Source organism: Nelumbo lutea, chromosome 3 (assembly GCF_056320005.1).
Source record: "Nelumbo lutea isolate HS-2025 chromosome 3, American lotus-T2T, whole genome shotgun sequence".
Classification (NCBI taxonomy): domain Eukaryota; kingdom Viridiplantae; phylum Streptophyta; class Magnoliopsida; order Proteales; family Nelumbonaceae; genus Nelumbo; species Nelumbo lutea.
This window is the reverse complement of record NC_142686.1, coordinates 81,006,160-81,029,968: the sequence shown is the minus strand read 5'-3', so window position 1 is coordinate 81,029,968 and position 23,809 is coordinate 81,006,160. Positions and strand designations below refer to the sequence as shown.

The following is a 23,809-nucleotide window of genomic DNA, read 5'->3' as shown; positions in this document are numbered from 1 at the left end:
CCAAATACTACCAAGCTCGAGCTCGGCTCGAGACAATTCTACAAGGCTCGAGCTTGAGTTCGAGCTTGATTCAAGCCAGAACCTTGAGCTCGAGCTTGGATCGAGTCAAAAATTCATAAGCTAAGCTCAAGCTCAGCTCGGCTCAAGCTCGATTTTGAGAAAAAATATTTTATAAAAATAAAAAATATATATAAAAAAATTATTTTATATTTAAAAATTAATAATTATAATAATTAATAATTATAATATTTTTATTATACATATATATATATTATTTTCTATAATTTTATTATATATATTATTATATATTAAATATCAAATATATATACATATCTATATATATTCGAGCTGGCTCGCGAGCCTCACGAGCCGAGCTCTAGTAGGCTCGAGCTTGGCTCGTTTAATAATCAAGCCGCTGAATTGACCTCGAGCTCGAGCTCGAGCTCGATTAAAATCGAGCCAAACCGAGATCGAGCAGCTCGTGAAAAGCTCGGCTTGTTGCCATCCCTAACTATGAGCGTAGTTGTCAAGGCGTCACCTAGGCGCCCTTGGTTGGGTGCCCCGCACAAACGCCTTGCTTATAGCAACTAGGTGCCCTTCTAGGCAACTGGACGCCCACCTAGGCAAAAAAAATGACAAGGCGATCACTTATATAATATTGTCGCATCTTACTAATATGTGTGTTATAACATTTTATTACACACTATATATATCACCTATACTTTGTTTTAATGTTTTACAATTGAAATTTAAAAGATCAAAGGGTTTTGAGGAGAGAAAAAAAGAAAGAAAAAAATAAAGAAGGAAAGAAAGAAGAGAAGTTTAGAGAGGTTCATTTTTTCTATTCTCTCTCTCTTCAATTAAATAAAACAAAAATTCCATCCTTGTTTTTTCTATTTTACTTTCCATCTTGAATATTTATCATATAAAGTTAATAACTTTCTTTAGCCGCTAATTAATATGAAATTGTTCTATTAAATGCTTATTATAGTAGTACTATTTTTGAAATTAATATATGTAAAACGATTTTTCTCTTTTTGATGTGATGATTTGCCACATTTATAGAAGAAATGTAAAGTTCTTAACAAAGAGAATTGCTATTTTTTCAATTAATATACATGCTAAATGGTATATAAAACTAAAAAAGATTAGTCACTCAAGATTGAACAAACACTTAAAAGGAGAAGAAAAAAAATAAGAAAAGAAGAGGGAGAAAAGAAAAAGAGAGAGAGAGATTTTGATAAAAGAGAGTTGGGTTGATGTCTTTAAACAGCCGCCCCCCTCTTAAATTTATATACATAGTATCATACTTGTAGAAGGACTTAATTGCTTACATGGCAAGATAAGATGGGATAACAAGATAAGATAAGATAAGATAAAGCTGAAAAAGACTAATCCTAATCTTATAAAAGACTAGTCCTAACCTTATCATAACTTAATGCTGACATACGAATAGTGGGGACCACCTTAGTGAGGTCTACATTACTGTTCTCTACACTCCCCATCAAGTTGGGAATAGATGTTTGTCATTCCCAACTTGCATAGATCTGATTCTAACTTCTTCCTTGAAACCGCCTTGGTGAGAAGGTCTGCCAGTTGCACGTCAAAGGTGATGTATGGAAGACATACTTCTTGAGATGTAACACTTTCTCCGATATAACGTCGATCCACTTCAATATGCTTAGTCTTGTTGTGTTGTATCGGATTATGAGCTATATTGATGGCAGCTTGATCATCACAGTACAACATCAAGGGTTTCTCATAAACAATACCTAACTCCTCAAATAATGATCTCAACCATAGGATCTCAGCTACACCATTTTCCATGGACCTATATTCAATTTCAGCACTGGAACGAGAAACAGTATTTTGTTTCTTACTCCTCCAAGAGACAAGGTTACTTCCTACAAAAGCACAATATCCTGAGGTAGATCTTCGATCATCAACACACCTAGCCCAATCAGCATCTATGAAATCTTCTATCTTCATGTGATCATTATCTTGAATAAAATGCCTCTACCTGGGCACCTCTTCAAATATGCTAGTATCCTCTCAACTGCAAGAAGGTGAATAGTCCTAGGAGAGTGCATATATTGACTAACCACACCGACTACATAACTGACGTTGGGTTTTGCGTGAGACAAAGATAGAGAAGTTTTCCAACCAACCGTTGGAACATAGCTTTATCTTCAAGGGGTTCTCCACCCTCTGCACTGATCTTGTGATTTTGTTCAATGGGTGTGTCAACAGGCTTAACACCTAACTTTCCTGTTTCTTCCAACAGGTCAAGAACATACTTTCTTTGAGAAACAAAAATCCCATGCTTGGATTTGGCTACCTCAACGCCCAAGAAGTGTCGTAGTTCTCCCAAATCTTTTACCTCACTCTTGATGAAGGAGTTGCTTAAGGGACTCAATCTCAGTATTATCATTTCATGTTACTACAATATCATCCACATATACAACAAGCAAGGTTAAGGAAGAATCCACTCTCTTAATAAACAAGGTGTGGTTTAATTGGGCCTATACATATCCGAGTCTTTCAAGGGCTTGTCTAAATCTATCAAACCAAGCTCTAAGGGACTGTTTTAGTCCATACAAGGCATTATTCAACCGACAAACCTTCTTTCTCGTCTTTGTACCATAAAATCCAGGAGGTAACTACATGTAAGCCTCTTCTTGCAAGTCTCCGTTGAGTAAGACATTTTTAACATCCATCTGATACAACGGCCAAGAGTAACTGGCTGCAAAAGATAATAAGACTCTGATAGTGGTCATCTTTGCTAATGGTGCAAAAGTTTCCAAGTAGTCAATACCATATGTCTGAGTAAATCCTTTTGCAACTAATCGAGCCTTGTACCTTTCAATAGAACCAACAGCATTATGTTTCACAGTGAATACCCATCTACATCCAACCGGTTTCTTACCTTTAGGCTGATCAACTATCTCCCAAGTATTATTTCTGATGAGGGCATCCATTTCTGCTTTTATTACATTTTTCCATTCTGGTACTTCCAATGTTTCCTGCATTGTTCTGGGAATGGGAACATTGGCAATGGATGCGACAAAAGACTTATAGGAGGGAGACAAATGATCGTAGGGCAAGAACTGAGAAATGTTGTGAGCAGTAGATGTGGTGCAACGACGCTTGCCCTTACGAACTGCTATGGGAAGATCAAGATCATCTAATGAAGGTGAAGGCTCCATGGTGGGATGTCTTTCATCTATAGTATCTGTGGTACATGGATCTGGCTCTGCAGAAGGAACTGGGGCTACAATGGTACCGGGATCTGGATCGGCAGAGGAGATTGGGACTGGCCTGCACTGTTGATGTCTGAAATCAACCTGTCTCCATCGTATGTGATAGACTCTCACATCCCTGCATCCCTGACAGCCCTCCCCATTACACCCCTCTTCACTTAATGGGATAGGTAAAGGAACTCCTAATGAGTTAACCCCATCTTACTACTCTCCCCTTGAGGAGAAACCCTTGGATAATAGGGTACATCTTCAAAGAAAGTGACATCCATTGAGACAAATCTTTTCCCAGAAGTAGGTTCAAAGCAGCAATATCCCTTTTGAGTTTGTGCATAACCAAGGAAAATACATTTTGAGGCCTTAGGATCAAACTTGGAACGATGAGGGGCCAAGAATTTGAACAAAGCATGTACAACCAAAGGTTTTAAGGGGAATGGTAAATAACTCTTTATCAGGATATAAGAGGGTAAATGGAGATTTCATGTCAAGAACCCGTGAAGAAATCCTATTGATGAGATACGCTACTGTAAGAATAGCATCCCCTAGAAACGTATAGGCACATTGGAGGTAAACATAATGCTTCTGACTACCTCCAATATGTGTCTATTCTTTCTCTCAACAACCCCATTTTGGTATTGTGTATGAGGACAGGTACTCTGATGGATAATCCCATGTTTAAGCAAATAGGAGGCTAATGGGTTTGCAAAGTATCCTTTCGCAATATCATATCTAAAAATTTTGATTTTGACCCTAAATTAGGTTAAAATCATCTAACGAAAGATTCGGGTTAATGTTGAAACCTCATCTCGAGAACGCATGAGATAAATCCACGAAAAACGAGTATAATCATCAACAAACAGTAGGAAATATCTGTAACCCCCCCCATGGCAGTGGTATGGTATGGTCCCCAAACATCAATATGCACAATTTCAAAGGGAATATTACTTCTATTATTACTTAATGAATAGGTTGTCCTGCAGTGTTTTGCAAGTTCACAACTCTCACATTTCAAACTAGACATCCGGATAGATTCAAATAAACTAGGAAACAAACTCTTCAAAGCCCGAAAAGATAAATGACCAATCCTATTATGCCAAAGCATAGCCTGATCAACAGACTGAGAAACACAAGACCTCTTAGTCTCACTATCTTCCCAATGAGGACTCCCTCCAAGCAAATAGACTCCATTTGCTTCACGGCCAGTCCCAATCACCTTCTTTGTCTCCAGATCCTAAAAAACACATCAATCCCGAAAAAATGTTACTGAACAATTCTGGTTTTTTGTAATGCTACTAACTGAAAGCAAGTTATTACTAAGCTTAGGAACATGCAAAACCGAAGATAAGGAAATAGCATTAGACAACTTGATGTCTCCCTTGCGAGAAATAGGAACGAGGGAGCCATCAGATGCTCTAGAATCTATTATCCATGAATGTTCTGTATTACCTATAACTGAGGCATGGTGAGCTGAGGCCCGATTACCTGAATGAGCAAAAGTTGAGGTAGGGGGTGCTGATGGTGTCTAAAGAGGTGGAGCTGAATTACCAACATCATTTTCCAGCTGAACTAGAGCAGCTCGGACAACAGCTAGAGTATCTAGAGGATTGCCTCTTGTGCTAGATGAGGTGGTACTATCAACGTTAACAGCCATATTTGCATTCTCCTTTTTGTTTCTGAGTTTTGTTGGAACTAGATGTGGATGTAACTTCCAATAGGTCTCTTTAGTATGTTTAGGTTTCTTGCAATGCTCACATACTAGGTCCTTCTTAGCTTCCATCTTCATGTCTCTTTCCTTATCACTCCCAGATTTGGGTTAACTGTTGCCAGAGCTGATTCAAAAGGCTATTACTATAGCATAACTTTTCTCCTAGTCTCTTTGTTGTGCACTAAGGAATAGGCCTAGGACAGAGTTACATTGTCTCTTGTCAATAGTTGCTGCCTCACAATATCATATTCCGAATTTAGACTAGCCAAGAACTCAAACACTATTACTTTCAATCTGCTTTCTATAAATCTGTGCATCCTTCTGACTTTCCCATTCAATTGATTCAAGGTGGTGAATTTCATGCCATAGGGATTTCTGTAGAGAAGATGGGCCGAATGGCCCATAGACTGTCATTTCATGTTATGTTATGTTTCTCTCTGTTGTGGGCCTTATTCTGGGCCCATACTCTGTAATATTCTGTTTTTTGTATTTTCCTACTCACTCAAGGGCCTCTCTGTAATTTGTCAAAGATTAACTTATTAATAAGATGTTTAGAGTGTTAGAGAGAGGTTATGTTCGAACCTCTTACTCTCTAACACTCATTGCCGCCAGATCTCTCTTATCTTCCTCTCTTGTTTGTTCATTTTCTGGTTTGCATCTAATCTCAAACAGTTCCATACATCAAGTGGGCTGTTTTCCAACTTGGTATCAGAGCGGGCCATTGCTTGGCGTGTCCCTCATGTGGTTCTAGTTCAGCCAACTACATGAGGAGGTTCTAGGGCTGAAAGTTTACAGTCATCCGCCTGGTTCTTGGAGGTCATTGGAGGGTGCCCAAGTTTCTATACACTTGGAGAAGGGTTCGGTGACCAGGAAGAATCAGAGAGCAAGTTGTTTGGCCTGATTTGAAATCAGAGAAAAGGACTTTCGAAGTTATCTCAGAGAACAAGTGTTCGGCCTGGTTTATAGTTCAAACCAGAGACTCTCTTGCTGTAAGTCTTTTCTCAGTCCTTTGCTGAGTTATTTTTTGTTGTTTGGGAGGACTATTAAAGCATTCAAAGCCCACATACATTCGGCCCACTGTTGCTGGACTGTTTTTCTGGGTTGTTTTGGAAGTGCTATTCGGCTGATTATTGGACTGCCGAGCTGCTGAAACTGATCTAAAACTAAGTGGCACTAGTCTCATCTTCATCCCAGCCTCTTCTTGGACCTATACTGAACACCTTGAAGTGGTTTCTTCTAGTTAACAGTAGGCTGTTAACTACTACACACTGAGTGTTCGACGAAAGGTCTCTTAAGGACTGTGGCCCTGTTTTCTTCTCTTTGGGACAACGGCTGTTGAGAACCTGAAATACCTTGTGATTGGAGGTTTGTTAGGTGTCCTTTAAAGGGTGAAACAGTAAAGAAAAAACTACCACCGAACTGGACTGTCACAGTTATCAAGTCTGAACTGATTCTGTGAGCTAGTTGTTGTCGCCTATTCAGCTCAAACTAAACTCATCAAGACCCCAGTACCTTGAGAAACCTATTAAAAATCCTAATTGGAGCCTTTACATGATGGATTTCTCAAGCCTTGAAAACAAGAATGCTACTGAATATGGACAGATTTTGGGAACCCCAACTGATTCTATGCTGACTGTAACTACAGTTAAGCTTGATGGGACCAACTACTTGGCTTGGTCACAATCAGTGAAAATCCACATTTGTAGCAAAGGAAAATGGGGTTTTATTTCTGGGAGCAAGAAAGCTCCTCCAGAGGATGATCCATCTTATGAGAGATGGGTACAAGAAAACTACACAGTGATTGGGTGGCTTGTGAACTCAATGCAGCCACAGATTAGTCAACATTATTTGTGGATGAACTCGGCTAAAGAAATCTGGGATAGTGTTGCAGAAACTTACTCCCAGAAGTTGAATGTTGCTAGAGCTTACAAACTGAGAAGTGATGTGAAGAATCTAAGACAGGGGGAGAAGTCACTTGCAGCATACTTCTCAGCCCTAAAATCTATATGGCAAGAGATTGATTTGATAGAGGCCGTGACATGGGATACCCCTAAGGATGCTGAAACATATAGGAAATTGGTTGAAAGGAATAGGGTCTTTGAGTTCTTAACAGGGCTGAATTCTGAATATGACATTACAAAGTAAAACATCTTGTCCAAGGAAGATGTTTCATTGTCTCAAGCATATGCTTTGGTCAGCAGTGAAGAAAGCAGGAGGCAAGTGCAGGTTCAAGGGGTCAGTATCAATGATCATTTTGCAAATATGGGAATCAAACCCAAAGGGGTTACAGGAGCCCCCAGTGGCACAGGAAAGAAGGAGGTGGTGTGTGAATATTGCAAGAAGCCGAAACACACTAAGGACAAGTGCTGGAAATTGCATCCCAGTCTTGTCCCTATCCGATTCCAGAAGAAGAATGACAGTAGAAAGACAGGAAGTGCACATACAGCCACATGTACAGATACAGAGTTTGAGTCTGCAAGTGCACAATTGGAAGCCATGAAAGCTGATTATGAGAAGTTTGGAAGGATGATAAGCCAGCTTGAAGGTGTAACTTCATCATCCAACCCTTCTGGAAGTCCAGCCACCTCTGCATTTGCTCACTCAGGTATAAGGGCTTCTGCTAACCATGCATCTACCTCAGGTAATCCCAAGACCCCTTGGATCATTGACTCAGGTGCTTCTGATCACATGACCAACCTTTCCACTTTGTTTGTGTCATATGATTTGCTTCCTGGTCGTGACAAAATCACCTTAGCTGATGGTTCTCTTGCCCCCATTTCTGGCAAGGGAACTGTCAAGCCTACAGGCTCTTTACTTTTATCTTCCACTCTTCATGTACCTAAGTTAAATACCAACTTGTTATCTGTAAGTAGCTTGACCAAGTCATTGAATTGTTGTGTAACCTTTTTCCCTTCTCACTGTGTGTTTCAGGACCTGAAGTCTCGGAAGGTGATTGGGAGTGGCCATGAAGCGAATGGAATATACTTGCTCGACACCCCTAGCCAATGCTTTGATCATCCCAAGAATGCTGCTTTTGGTTCTACTTCTTCAGAGTCAGTCAGTCAAATTATGTTGAGTCATTGTCGGTTAGGTCATTTACCTTTTTCTGCTTTAAGTCATTTGCTTCCCAAACTGTTTAAGGGAGTCAGTGTGTCCAGTCTCAATTGTGAGTCATGTCAGTTGTCAAAGCATTGTAGAAAAAATTACCCTGTGAGCAATAAAAGATCCTCTTTTCTTTTTCATATTGTACACTCTGATGTGTGGGGGCCTTATCACTTATCCTCTATGGGGGGCTACAAATACTTTATCCTGTTCATTGATGACTTTTCTAGATTCACTTGGATATACTTAATGAAATCCCGAGACGAAGTCCCGAGACTTGTGAGGCAATTTCATGAGCTTGTTTTGACTCAATTTGGTATCAGAATTAAGGTTTTCAGATCTGACAATGCAAAAGAGTATTTTGAGAAAATGGAGTTGCTGAGAGAAAAAATAGACATATTGTTGAAGTTGCAAGGAGCCTTTTATTTGCCTCACATGTTCCCACAAGATTTTGGGGTGATGCTGTACTTACTGCTACCTATCTCATAAACCGTATGCCATCTAGGGTTTTAGGGTTTAAATCCCCCTTCAGTCTTCTTCATCCAGATAAGGATCTCTTCCCAATTCCTCTTCGTGTGTTTGGTTGTACCTGTTATGTTCACATTCCAAGTGTGCAGAGACACAAGTTTGAACCAAAAGCCCACAAATGCATCTTCCTCGGTTACTCCCCCACACAAAAGGGTTATTGTTGTTTTGATCCAAAGACTGGCACCAGACATGTCTCTATGGACGTTACCTTTGATGAACTTTCTCCTTTTTATGGTTTCTCTCAGGAAGGACATTGTCAACAGGGGGAGAGTCTGTCACAGGTTTTTGCTCTTCCCCTTCCTGTCCCAGTTCAGTCTCTTGACAAATCTGTATCCTCACAAAATGAATCAAAGGAGGATCAGCCACTTCATTCCTCTTGTCCTAGTGCTCCTATTTCTTTACCTCCTCGTCCTACCCATAATCCCAAAGTGTATCAAAGGCAGAGATCCAGGAATGAGCAAGTGGTTTCCCTTACAACAGATGAGGCTCATACCCTCCCAATCATAGATGAGATAACAGGTATTGCTTCAGCTCCCTTGGAATCCCCCTTCCCAGATCTTGATGTCCCCATTGCTGTTAGGAAAGGAAAGCGGAAGTGTACTGCACACTGCATTTCCAAACACTTTTCTTATGACCTACTTTCCCCTTCATATTGTGCCTACCTCTCTTTAGTTGCTTCTAACCCCATTCCTAGGTCTGTATCAGAAGCTCTTGGGATTCCAGAATGGAGAGATGCCATGCAGGCTGAAATGGATGCTCTACATGAAAATGGTACTTGGGAGGTGGTGGATTTGCCTGAAGGGAAGGATCCAGTTGGATGCAAGTGGGTTTTTACCATTAAATACAGGGCAGATGGGACTATTGAGAGGTACAAGGCCAGACTTGTTGCAAAGGGCTACACACAGACATATGGGATTGACTATCTGGAGACTTTTGCCCCTGTTGCTAAGATGACATCTGTGAGGGTTCTTTTATCTCTGGCAGCTCACTTTGATTGGCCTCTCTATCAGTTAGATGTAAAGAATGCATTTCTGAATGGTGACTTACATGAGGAGGTCTACATGTGTCTTCCTCCAGGAATGTATGGGAAAGATATGCAAGGAAAGGTATGTAAACTGAAGAAATCTCTTTATGGCCTCAAACAATCTCCTAGAGCCTGGTTTGAGAGATTTAGAGCTGCACTTGTTAAATTCGGCTATGTTCAGACACAGTCAGATCATACTCTTTTTGTGAAAAAAAGTGGGTCTCTAGCAGTGTATCTCATTGTGTATGTTGATGACATTATAGTGACTGGTGATGATGCCTTTGGCATTCTGGGCCTTAAGTCTTTCCTCCGTACAGAATTTGAGATTAAGGATCTGGGGGAGTTGAGATATTTCCTTGGCATAGAAGTTGCCAGATCCAGGGATGGGATTCTTATTTCCCAGAGGAAATATGTCCTTGATTTGTTGTCTGAAACTAGAAAATTGGGTGCAAGACCAGCTGCAACTCCTATTGATATGAGTCACAAACTTTCAGCTTCGGATGGAACTTTGTTGGAAGACAAAGGGGTCTTTCAGAGACTTCTTGGGAAGCTTTTGTACCTGTGCATGACTAGGCCAGATATCGCGTATGCTGTCAGTTGCATTAGCCAGTTCATGCATGCTCCTAGAGATACCCATATGGCAGCAGCAGAACGGATTTTGTGCTATCTGAAAGGCTCTCCAGGAAAAGGAATTCTATTTGCCAAACATGGTCATCTGAAACTTGAAGCCTATACTGATGCTGATTGGGCTGGAAATATTGATGATAGAAGATCTACTTCAGGGTATTGCAGTCTGGTGGCTGGTAATGTTGTCTCTTGGAGGAGTAAGAAACAAACAGTTGTGGCTCGATCCTCCGCAGAAGCAGAATATAGAGCCATGGCACATGGAGTCTCGGAATTATTGTGGCTAAGGTCCTTAATGGAAGAACTTGGGGTAGATCATGACAAACCCATGATGTTGTACTGTGATAATCAGGCTGCCATCAACATTGCTCACAAACCGGTACAACATGATAGAACCAAACATATTGAGGTTGATAGACACTTTATTCGTGAAAGAGTCTCCTTCGGTGAAGTGTGTCTTCCATTCATTACTTCTGAAGGACAACTGGCAGATTTTCTCACCAAGGGCATTTCCAAGGCAAGGCTTCAACATGACACTGGCAAGCTGGGCATGATTAACATCTATGCTCAGCTTGAGGGGGAGTGTAGAGAAGATGGGCCGAATGGCCCATAGACTGTCATTTCATGTTATGTTATGTTTCTCTCTGTTGTGGGCCTTATTCTGGGCCCATACTCTGTAATATTCTGTTTTTTGTATTTTCCTGCTCACTCAAGGGCCTCTCTGTAATTTGTCAAAGATTAACTTATTAATAAGATGTTTAGAGTGTTAGAGAGAAGTTATGTTCGAACCTCTTACTCTCTAACACTCATTGCCGCCAGCTCTCTCTTCTCTTCCTCTCTTGTTTGCATCTAATCTCAAACAGTTCCATACATCAAGTGGGCTGTTTTCCAACTATTTCAAGATTGAAAAATAAACAGAAACTTGTTTCTCACATTGTTTGAGATTTTTAACCTCACATTTCAGCTCATAAGCCCTAACAACATTAAGGTGCTCACATTTTGGCTGATGCGTGGTTGCATGGAATTGCACAGCCATGTCATCACTAAATAATTTTCCTGAATCCACTTAGCATAAGTGGGATCCTCCTTATTTGGTTCATTCACATCTCCCAACAAATAGTTCAGTTTTCCTCTTCCCCAATAGTCATCATGGCTGATTTGGCCCACTCTAAGTAGTTTGAACCATCAAACTTTACAGTTGTAATCTGGAAGGTGTTTTCAGTCATACCAACTGAACTAGTCCCAAAAACACCCTCCCCTTGGTGCTTTAACTCCATTCTTGGTTAGGGGTTAAGCAAAAATCACCTTATATTTACTGTAACAATAAGCCTACTGGGTCTGAAAAAACTAACGATAGTAGGTCTACAAGCAGAAATCAGATTCAAAGAGAAAAAAATATCCAATTCACTGTATCAATCAACCTACTAAATCTGAGAACTAATAGCAGTTGGCCTGGGTACAAAACTCCAAAAACAAAGATCAAAGAACAGAAATCTAATAGCAGCCAAACTTAAAAACAAGTCTAATCTCTTGTTCAGACACAGTAACAGTCCTGGATTTCAGGGTTTTCTCTTAAAACCATATAAGAGAAAAAGAAAAAAAAATCTACATAGTTGTACCTCACAAATTAAGCTATCCTTGTTACTGCCCTCAAGAAGGAATAAGACCTTACCCAGTAATTTCTGAGAAAAAAAAAAAAAAACTGATCTTGATTCAAAAAATTCTTGCGGAAATTCTGATCGCCAACTTCAGTTTGCTCAAAACTGATCTTGATTCTGATCAACCCAAGAAACTTCTGAAACAGAACTGATCTCGGAGAAATATCTTCTTGATCACCAACTTCAATCTTGATGAGAGAAACAAAAAAATCTGATTGGCACCTCCAATCTTGACCAAAGACCTAACCTTGATAAATTAATTCTTCTCTGATTCTTCCTGATTACAAGGACCACTTTCCAATCCTTGGACAGTTGCTGAAGACTTCTTGTAATCTCCAAGAATCAGTCGAATGAAAAATCTCAGCCCTAAATAATTCTCATGTGGTCGGCTGAATTAATCCACATGAGAAACCCTAGGTCGAATACTCTGATACCAAGTAGTCGCTCAAGATTGAACAGACACTTAAAAGGAGAAGAAAAAAGAAGAAAAGAAGAGGGAGAAAAGAAAAAGAGAGAGAGAGAGAGAGAGAGAGAGAGATTTTGATAAAAGAGAGTTGGGTTGATGTCTTTAAACAGCCGCCCCCCTCTTAAATTTATATACATAGTATCATACTTGTAAAAGGACTGAATTGCTTACATGGCAAGATAAGATAAGATAACAAGATAAGATAAGATAAGATAAGATAAAGCTGAAAAAAGACTAATCCTAATCTTATCCTAATCTTATAAAAGACTAGTCCTAATCTTATCATAAAGAACTAATCCTAATCATAACTTATTGCTGACATACGAACAGTGGGGACCACCATAGTGGGGCCCACATTAGTGTTCTCTACAGAAAGTAGCCAAAGTTAGTTATTTATGTTATAAAGTTCTTATTACTTAAGCACCGCCTAGGCGACTAGGCACACAATGTCGCCCAGAATCGCCTAGAGCCCTAAACGGCCTAAAAACTATGACTATGAGTCTTCTGATACTCATTCCTGATGTTATGGGTGGTACTCCAATATGTGGTTCTCGAAGTAATAAACACAACCAAGATGTAAATAAATATGGTTTTAAATATCATATAAATGTAAGGTTTAAAAGCAGCAAATGAACTCCAGGTTTTAAGATGAACCCGGCCAGCTATAAAGATCACCTAATAAGTGATCCAGGTTTCAATCTTAGAAATCAAGGCCTTGAAACAACAAACTAGATGTATTTTGTTTTGATTTTTTTTTTTAAAGGTAAGGTATTTTATTAAATCAAATAACAGTACAAAGGAGCCTAGGCCAGTAAAGGCTGCCTAGAGCCACTTCAGATTACAAAATAAAACAAAAAAAACAAAAAACATGTTAAACAAAACAAAACAAAAACAAAAAAAACTAAAGGAAAACTCAACCATGCACAACGTGCAAATCGGGTATAAAGTGCACAACTTCTGGGAGGCCAATAAGTCCTAGGACCTCCCACACAATATAAGGATCAAACTATGTTCATACAGAAAGGTAGAAACTTGATATATGAACCAAGACTAACATTAGTTACATGCTTGTCATCTTTTATATTACATGGCTAGAAAGTTGATATATATGCCAAAAATATAAGAAACGCAAGTATGATCATAGTGATATATATGCCTCAATAGAGTTTGTTATGCTTACAGCTTATCATCGGTGTGAAACAAATTGTACAACGTCAGCACATCATCTTTAAGAATCCAAACTTTGTTAGAAGTAATAATCAAGTCAACAATCCGCCCCTGATGGAAACATGAATTAGTACAATGGATACAGTGAAAACGAGCCCTCCTTAAATTATAACAAAACAACAAAAGATCAAAGAATGAGAAACTGTGTACCTCCTCAAACGGGATTGTTTTTATGAAAGGCTCCAATGACAATGTAATTTTGTCCCCAAGACTAAATTGAAGGCTACAAATAGAAATCATTGCCATTTGCACTTCCTTCACGTTTTTATAAAGAAAAAACCCAAGTATTACTACAAACCATGTAAGCACAATACAAGAAGAATTCAATTATTAATGGAGAATACAATCAAAATCCACTTTTGGCTCAACCATAGATGTTTATTCCATGAAACAATTGATGATACAAATGGATATCCCCCATTTTCATACACGTTAACTTTGTGAAATAATAAATACCACATATTCATTTGATATTGAGAAGGGGGAATAATAAGTTTAAGTACAAACTACGAATATTGCTGAAAAGGAAGAAAACAGAAAAGAAACAAGGAGAGACCATCTATTTCAAATGGAAGGATTCAATTTTCACAGAAACACCCAACCAGATAAGAGGCACACCATAGTGTCATAGGCTAAAGTTGATAGATGGTTTTGTGACAGTGACAAGTCCCTCAATATCACAGCATTCAACAATTTGAGTGTTATCAAGTAATACTAGCAAATTCCCTTCCAACCAATACTCGTAATTAGCAATGTATTAGACAGAAGGAGCTTCATTCAATACATGAGGGTAGTCATTCCATATCTAAGCAAAAAGGATTTTTATTTTGCATAGGTAGTTATGGCATCATCCATAAGCAAAGGTGATCATTAAATGTTTTAAATGCATATCAAGAAAAAATGCATCATCAAAATTGTTGTGTTGCTGCCTTGAATTCCAGCTGCAACCTGCTCCAAATAAAGTTGAGAAAAAAAAAATAAAGGAAAATTTCATAGTAGTCTGTGGTGGAAGCGGAGTAGCTCACCACTGACCACTACCAGTGGTGCGGGGGAGGAGTATGGACCCATGTCAATATTGGACCCGACATGAATATGAACCTTGTTAGGGTTTTGGTTCCCATACATATCTTATTGTATCTTGCACAGCAAGTTATCTTGTATCCTAAGAGGCAAGAAAAGAGAGAGCATGAGAGACTGTAATAAAAAGTCAATGCTAGGGTACTTTGAGTGTATTTGGCAGAAGGGTTTCTTGGGGAGAAGCTGTGTAAACTGCAGCTACAATTTCTACTACTGTTCTACAGTGGATTTCTTCTCCTCTGACACCCGTGGACGTAGGATATAAGCTGAACCACATAAATCTCTGTGTGTGCTTTGAATACCCTGTTTTTATTCTTGCTTTCTTCCTAATTTTCTCTACTTTCCAATGGTATTCTCGGGTCCTGGTTTTGTTCATTGCACAACAAAAATAACCATCTAGACACACAAATTGATATCACATCCTGGTTTGCATCCCCCTGCATACTGGTATAATTGTTATTTTCTGTTATTTAATATATGTTGTTTATGTAGTATATTGCACGGTTTAGCAGTATACGAGCAGTTTTGCCCTTTTCACAATGTTTTATAGTCATCCTAATATAAATAAAAATGAGGAGCACTAACCCACTCATCTTTCTGACTTCAAACATTCTCTTATTGTCTCCTTTGTCTTTTACTCTCTTTTCTAGAAGAGGAACACTGACACATGCTCTTATTTATTTTTGTTTGCTCTATTTCACTCGTAGGGTTGACAAAAGAAGACGGACCATCAGATCACAGCCACATTTCTTTCTTCTCTTCTTATTCTTTGTCCTTGGTTGTAAAACCAAGTGTGGTTTTTCTTTGTCAAAACTGAACAGTGGTTGGAGGATGTGAGCAGGTTCCTTTTCTTTTTTGAAAAGGTTTCGTTTTGAAAGGTTTGGTCACAGTTATTGTTTTACAAGAGCTGTGCACCATGCAGGTGGAGATCTGGAGATCATGGATTTTGCTTGTTTTATTTTGGAAAAAGGTAATGTAAGTTTATTCATCATAAGCGAAAGAAGGCTGCAATTCAGACCCAAGAAGGCAGTCTGAAAAGCAACCAAAATTACAACCTCCACCAGGAGCAAGACTGAAACAAAACAGACATACTAAGATCTTTGAATTCCCCAGATGTGGAAATCCAAGAAATCAACTTGTCCACAGCTCTCTGAATTACATGATCAACATCCTTATACCTATTACAAAAGATTCTACTATTCCTTTCAGCTTCCAGGAACACAAGTGATCCTTAACTGATCTCAGCAAAACCCAGTTAGCACCCAGAGCTTTAAGAAAATGCAGCCAAATCTGTAGAGAAAATGGACAATGAAGAGGATTTTGCTTCTTTCCATCAGGTTTGTGTATAGAATTGTAGAACTTGTGCTTTTTCCTTCCTCCAAGCTGAGTTACAGTGGTGGTAAGACTCCTAGCAACTGTCTTCTGGATCTCCTATAGCAGTGCAGGCATTTTGTTCCTCACACTAGTAAAGGTCTAGTCATGTTTGGGATAGGGAGATAAGTGGCTGAACAGAGATAGACGAGAAAGGTTCTGATGATTTATACCCATCTTGGCCTTGGTAGTGTTAGTTTGAGTTGAATTCTTTTTATTGGAAGTACATGACTGTTAGCGAGTGAAGCAAAGAAGAACAATAGATAGATGGTGGAAGTTGCCAAGGGTTTACAATAAAGAATTTTTGGGGTGATGTAATCCTTAAAATAGTAGGATACTAATCAACCATATGCTTAGCAGGATTCTCTAGTATATGGCTTCTCATCAGCTCCACTATCCAAAGTCTCCACTTTTTTCTATCCCTCTTCATGTCTTTGGGCAATTGAAGGATAAGAGATTAGCGAGTGATAACATCTCTCTCTCCATTAGATTTACAAAGTGTGCAACAGATTGGGAATACATAGAAAGGGCCTTCTTTTTTGTAGGGTGTCAAAAGTGTAAATATTCCCAGCAAAAGGCTCCTATTTTGGGTGGAAGGAATGAGCCTACACAAAACCTCCTTGAAAGGAAAAACAAGAGAGATAACTCTCAATGATTTCCTCTATCTATTTTACATCAGTAGGCAATCAAGATTACAATCAGCCTTGAATCCTAATGGATTTCAGATTAGAAAAGGTAGAAGAAAAGTAAGGAAAAGAAGAAAAGAGAGGAGAAGAGCAGGAGAACACAAAGGTTTGAAAGGAGGGACAGATTCTCCCATTGATCTGCCGCCGCCACTCTCTTAGTATTTATAGGTTATGTTCAGTACATAGAGAAAAGGACAGAACTGCCCTTAATACTTACATGACAAATAAAGCAAATAACAAACTGAAATAAATAACTGAAATAACAAGCTGACCACCAACTAACACTAACATGACTGAAACAAATAATTGCACATACTGTCCTACAAACACAGTGGAGACCACAGCTGTGGGGCCCACATCAGTGTTCTCTATACTCCCCCTCAAGTTGGGAATAGATATTTATCATTCCCAACTTGGATAGGTCTGCCTCTAACTTCTTCCTTGGTACAGCCTTGGTTAGGATATCTGCGAGCTGCATATTGGATGTGATATACGAGAGACACACTTCCTGTGATGAGACCCTCTCTCGGACAAAATGTCGATCAACTTCGATATGCTTAGTTCTGTCATGTTGCACCGGATTGTGAGCTATATTAATAGCCACCTGATTATCACAATACAGCATCAAGGGCTTCTCATAATCAATACCCAACTCTTCAAGTAGTGATCTCAACCATAGGATTTCAGCCACTCCGTTAGCCATTGACATGTATTCAGCTTCGACACTAGAGCGGGAAACAACACTTTGTTTCTTACTCCTCCAAGAGACAAGGTTACCTCCCACAAGGGCACAATATCCAGAGGTAGACCTCCTGTTATCAGCACTCCCAACCCAATCAGCATCTGTATAGACCTCCACTTTCATGTGATTATCGTTCTTGAACAGTATACCCCTACTCGGGCATCTCTTCAAGTATGCTAATATTCTCTCTGCCGCAAGAAGATGAGTAGTTCTAGGGGAATGCATGTACTGGCTGACAACACTAACTGCATAAATGATATCTGGCCGAGTGAGGCAGAGATATAGGAGCTTTCCATCCAACCGTTGGAACATAACTATGTCTTCGAGAGGCTCCCCGCCCTCTACACTGATCTTGTGATTCTGTTCAATGGGTGTATCAGCAGGCTTGACACCTAACCTTCCAATTTCCGCCAACAGATCTAGAACATATTTTCTCTGAGCGATAAAGATTCCTTGTTTAGATCTAGCGATAAAGATTCCTTGTTTAGATCTAGCAACCTCAATACCCAAAAAGTACTGTAGTGCACCAAGATCTTTCACCTCAAACTCTTGATGAAGGAGCTGTTTGAGGGACTCAATCTCACTACTATTATTTCCTGTCACTACAATATCATCCACATATACAGCAAGCAGGGTCAAAGAGGAGTCCACCATTTAATGAACAGTGTATGATCTGACTGAGCCTATACATAACCAAATTTTCCAAGGGCTAGTCTAAATCTATTAAACCAAGCTCTAGGTGACTGCTTTAATCCATACAATGCCTTATTCAGTCGGCAAACCTTCTTACCTGTCTCTCTATCATTGAATCCAGAAGGCAACCGCATGTAGACCTCTTCCTGTAAGTCTCCATTCAGAAAAAACATTTTTAACATCCATCTGGAACAAGGGCCAAGAATAACTTGCTGCAAGGGATAATAGAACTCAAATGGTGGTCATCTTGGCTACCAGGGCAAAGGTCTCCAAGTAGCCTAGACCATAAGTCTGAGTGAACCCCTTTGCAGCCAGTCGGGCTTTGTACCTTTCAATGGAGCCATCAGCATTATGCTTCACAATAAATACCCATCTGCATCCAACTGGCTTCTTTCCTTTGGGTAGGTCAACTAGCTCCCAAGTGTTATTTTTCAACAGGGCATCCATTTCAACTTGCAATGCATCTTTCCACTCTGGAACTAATAAGGCTTCTTGCACTGTTCTGGGAATAGGGACATTGGCAATGAAAGTGAGATAGGACCTGTAAAAGGGAGATAGGTGATCATAGGATAAAAACTGGGAAATGCAGGGAGTTGTAGATGTGGTTCAATGCCATTTCCCTTTACGGACGACAATAGGGAGGTCAAGGTCATCCGCAGGAGGGGAAGTGGCAACAGTGGAAGGTGTCTCAATGGGCCCTGGGACTATAATACCTGGATCTGGAGCCGTATAAGGAACTGGAGCTAGCCTAGACTACCGATGACCGGGTTCAACCTGCCTGCATCGCCTATGATAGACTTTCAACTCTTGATCCCTCTAACCACCCTCACCATTACAACCTTCATCACCCAATGGAATAGGTAGAGGAACAGCCTCAGATGTATTAACCCCACTCTCACTACACTCCCCCTTAGGAAAAAGACCCAAATCCCCACTCTCACTGCTCTCCCCCTAAGGAGAAACCCTAGGATAATAGGGTGTCTCCTCAAAGAAGGTGACATCCATGGAAACAAACTTCCTCCCGGAAACAGGATCATAGCAGCAATAACCCTTTTGAGTTTGTGCATAACCGAGGAAAATGCATTTGGAGGCCTTAGGGTCAAACTTGGAATGATGAGGCCTGAGATGTTGAACGAAGCAGGTACAACCAAAGGTTTTAATAGGAACAGTAAGCAACTCCTTGTCTGGGTATAGAAGTGTAAAAGGGGGTTTCATATCAAGGATCCGGGAAGGAACCCGATTAATGAGATATACTGCCGTGAAGATAGCATCACCCCATAAGGAGGTAAACATAATGCTTCTAGCCACCTCCAAGATGTGCCTAATCTTCCTTTCGGCAACCCCATTCTGTTGTGGTGTATGAGGACAAGTGCTCTGGTGAATAACCCCATGATTAAGGAGGTAAGAAGTTAATGGCTTAGCAAAGTATTCCTTTGCATTATCGGATCTGAGAACTTAGATTTTGGCCCCAAACTGGGTTAGAATCATCTGATGAAAGTTTTGGGTCAGAGCGGGAACCTCATCTCAAGAACGCATTAGATAGACCCAAAAAAAACGGGTATAGTCATCAACAAACAACAGAAAATATCTGTACCCACCCATAAAAGGGATGCGATATGGCCCCCAAACATCAGTATGCACAATATCAAAAGAATTATTACTCCTTTTATTACTCAAAGAATAAGATGTTCTACAATGTTTGGCAAGCTCACAACTCTCACATCTCAACTTCGACGTCTCAACAGACTCAAATAAAGCAAGAAACAAACTCTTCAAAGACTGGAAAGATAAATGGCCTAATCGATTATGCCAAAGCATAATCGGACTCACAAACTGAGAAACAAAGGACTTCTTATCCAATGGCTCTTCCCAACGAGAACTCTCTCCGAGCAGATAGATCCCATTCGTCTCACGGCCAGTCCCAATCACCTTTCTCGTCTCCAAGTCCTAAAAAACACATCGGTCAAGGAAAAAGGTTACTGAACAATTCATATGTTTGGTAATACTACTGACTGAAAGTAGGCTAGTATCAAGCTTAGGAACATGCAAGACAAAAGATAAAGAGATGGTATCAGATAACTTGATGTCACCCTTGCCAGAAATGGGAACAAGAGAACCATCAGCAATGGATACTTTATCTCTACCAAAGGATAAGTGACATGTAGTGAACAAGGATGGCAAGCTAGTCATATGATCGGATGAACCTGAATCTATTACTCAATAGTGTTCAGTATTACCTGGAGCCGAAACATGGTAGGCTTAGGCTCGAGTATCTGAATGTGCAAATGCAGATGTGGCAGGGACTGATGGTGACTAAGATGGCTAAGTTGAACTCCCAACTACCTTTTCCAACTGTATTAGGGCAGCCCGAATCGCGGCTAAGGTCTCTAGGGGTGTGCCTTTTGTGCCTGACGAGGATGTTGAATCAGTATTCACAGCTACATGAGCATTACCCTTCTTATTTCCCAGTTTTGCTGGGACCAAATGAGGGTGCAGCTTCCAACAAGTATCTTTTGTATGCTTGGGTTTCTTGAAATGCTCACATACCAGATCCCGTTTGTCTTCCTTCTTCTTGTCCCTTTCTGTATCACCCCCTGACTTAGGTTTAACAGCTGCCAGGGCTGGGGAAAAGGGTTGAGGTTGCATCATAACTTTCCTCCTGGTCTCTTCACTATGCACCAGGGAGTATGCTTGAGAGAGGGTCACACTATCTCTGGTCAATATCTGTTGCCTCACAATGTCATAATATGAATTCAGGCCAGCCAGAAATTCAAATACCCTATTCGTCTCGACTTGCTTTCTATAAGTCTGTGCATCTTTGGGACTTTCCCACTCAAGAGTCTCTAGATGATCAATTTCATGCCATAGGGATTTCAAGGTAGAGAAGTAGACAGAAACTGGTTTCTCTCCTTGTATAAGACTATTCACTTCACACTTCAATTCATAAGCTCTAGCAACGTTAAGGGGTTGGGAATCGGTTTCTTTCATAACATCCCATATCACCTTGGTTGTCTTTGCCCACAAGTAATTTTGGCTGATATGTGGTTGCATAGAGTTACACAGCCATGTCATAACCAAGTAGTTTTCTTGAACCCACTTGGTATACATTGGATCCTCCTTGGAAGGTTCTTTCACATCTCCCAAGAGGTAACCTAGTTTTCCCCTTCCCCCAATAGTCATCATGGCTGATTGGGCCCATTCCAAGTAGTTTGACCCGTCAAATCCCACAGTTGTAATCTGAAACCCAGTTTCAGATACACTACCATAACTGTTGTTCCCAAAAGTACCTTCTCCCTGATTTGTAATCAGTAATTACGAACTATTAGGGTTACTACAACAGAAAACAGCACTTGAACAGTCGATCACAATCAGAAATCAGTATGGAATCAATGCAGGTCTGATCTGAAACCAATCTGCAATCACGGTATATGCATGAAACTAGTGCAGATCTGATCTGAAACCAATCGGCAATCACAGTATATGCATGAAACCAGTGTAAATCTGATCTGAAACCAATCGGCAATCACAATACCAAGCAGTCCATACAAGTTTTCACCCCCTAAAAGAGCTCGGAACCAAGAGACAGGTCTGAAACCAGCTTAGAGAGCAATTCGAGATGCTGGAACAGAATTAGGGTTTCAATCATAGTTCTGAAATAAGTGCTCAGCCGCACTTTCCAAGGGGTTCACAGTTAGGTCTTGTCGTAGGGTCAATGTGAAACCCTAAAAACTGATCACCTCTGAGAGAAAACCCTTAAAATGAATACTTTCCAAGAAGATAAAAGAGTTCAGCCCAACAGGGTTAATGTCAAACCCTAGAATAGATCACCTTTGAGAGAAAACCCTAAAAACAGTTTGGCCGCTCCTTCTAGATAGGTTCAACCTATCTTGACTGATAGCAATCTCTAGAAAATAAATACGACTTACCCAGAGAATTATGTTTGCTACCTTCCAATGTTGCTTGAACCCTAGCCTTCTCTAATTCTTCCTGATTACCAACACTCTGCAAGTCGTGCCAAGTCTTCGAACAGCTACTAAACTCTTCTGGTAACCTCCAAGAATCAGCCAATGAACACTTCTTTATAAACTTCCAACCCTAGATAGTTCTCATGTGGTCGGCTGGACTAGACTCACATGAGGAACCCTAGAGAGGCTTTGATACCAAGTAGGCGATCAAGACTACAATCAGCCTTGAATCCTAATGGATTTCAGATTAGAAAAGGTAGAAGAAAAGTAAGGAAAAGAAGAAAAGAGAGGAGAAGAACAAGAGAACACAAAGGTTTGAAAGGAGGGACAGATTCTCCCATTAATTTTCCGCCGCCACTCTCTTAGTATTTATAGGTTATGTTCAGTACATAGAGGAAAGGACAAAAGTGCCCTTAATACTTACATGACAAATAAAGCAAATAACAAACTGAAATAACAAGCTGACCACCAACTAACACTAACATGACTGAAACAAATAATTGCACATACTGTCCTACGAACACATTGGGGACCACAGCTGTGGGGCCCACATCAGTGTTCTCTACAACATCTTTCTGTGGAATTCTAAACATAGAGAGATAGTAAATTGACAAAATTATAAGCATAGATTTTATCACATATCATTATTTAAGTAATGAAATTAATATATTTAAAAGATTTTAATCTTTTAGATATGATGATTTGCTATTTTTTCGATTAATATGCATGCTGATTGATAAATAAAACTACGGAACTGGCCAAATATTAATTATATATTATAAAGTTCTTATCACCTAGGTGTTGCCTAGGTGCCCTAGTGTCGCCCAAAATTGCCTAGGCGCCTTGACAACTATGTTGGCAAGGAAAAGTGATCTTTCACTAATGATCCAACCAATTACAACATCTTACTGAAGTAAGGGTGCAACTAATAAAGATTGTGCCTTCCCCTGAAAAAGGTGGCTATCCTCGTTTGGTCTTCCTTTTTCTCTCCAAGGGAAAAAATTAATGTGGAGCACCAGTACGGCAGCCAATCTTTAGACAGTATGGGAGGAAAGAAATTCAAGAATTAAAAGAACCAGACTAAGGAAGCAGCTTTTTATCACCACGAGACTAAGGATCATTGACAAAGACTACTTTGGCAAGGGTGAAAATTGGAGGAAACCATGTCTAGCATTGCTTGTTTCTCCAATGATTATATCATAAGGAGGGCAAACAATTGCAGACTCCTCAACTATGATAACATGAGCAAAATAGCCCACAGACACTACCTACACATCCTCTCATTTTGATGGGTGTTCTGTTTTTAAAAGCAGACATGGCACTATAATGACTCTTTATTCAGGTCCTCTTGGATGCGAGGACTCAGCAAGGCACAATTATTGACAGCATCACAAGGACTAAGATTTCGCCAAAACATCAACTACAATAATATTGTGGCTGAAAGAGATTCTAAGGTACTAGTTGACTGGTTTACCCAATATCAACAACAAATTCGGAACATGGAAAAGTAGACATCTGATGAGGGAAGTTAAATGGCTGGCAGCTGAATTGAATGTCTGAATGCAACATTTTTTTGGACAGCGAGAAATGCCAATAGTATGGCTGAAGCTTTGGCTAGACAAGGGGCCCCAAGGCATCTATTCGGGTGGAAAGTTACAATGGAAAACTAATTGTAAAAATATAA

The 23,809-nt window shown here is 39.9% G+C and overlaps 1 protein-coding gene across 2 annotated transcripts in view; it reads right to left on the bottom strand.

Annotated features, from left to right (window-relative positions):
- Positions 1–23,809, bottom strand: part of SAR1 (SUPPRESSOR OF AUXIN RESISTANCE1) — a 108,572-nt gene that overhangs the window by 38,406 nt on the left and 46,357 nt on the right. For both annotated transcript variants that reach the window (XM_088980273.1, XM_088980271.1), the window contains 2 exons: positions 13,742–13,846; positions 13,545–13,642 (listed from right to left, as the gene is read on the bottom strand). In XM_088980273.1, coding sequence (XP_088836399.1) covers positions 13,545–13,642; positions 13,742–13,846 — 203 coding nt within the window. The remainder of the gene's footprint in view (positions 1–13,544; positions 13,643–13,741; positions 13,847–23,809) is intronic.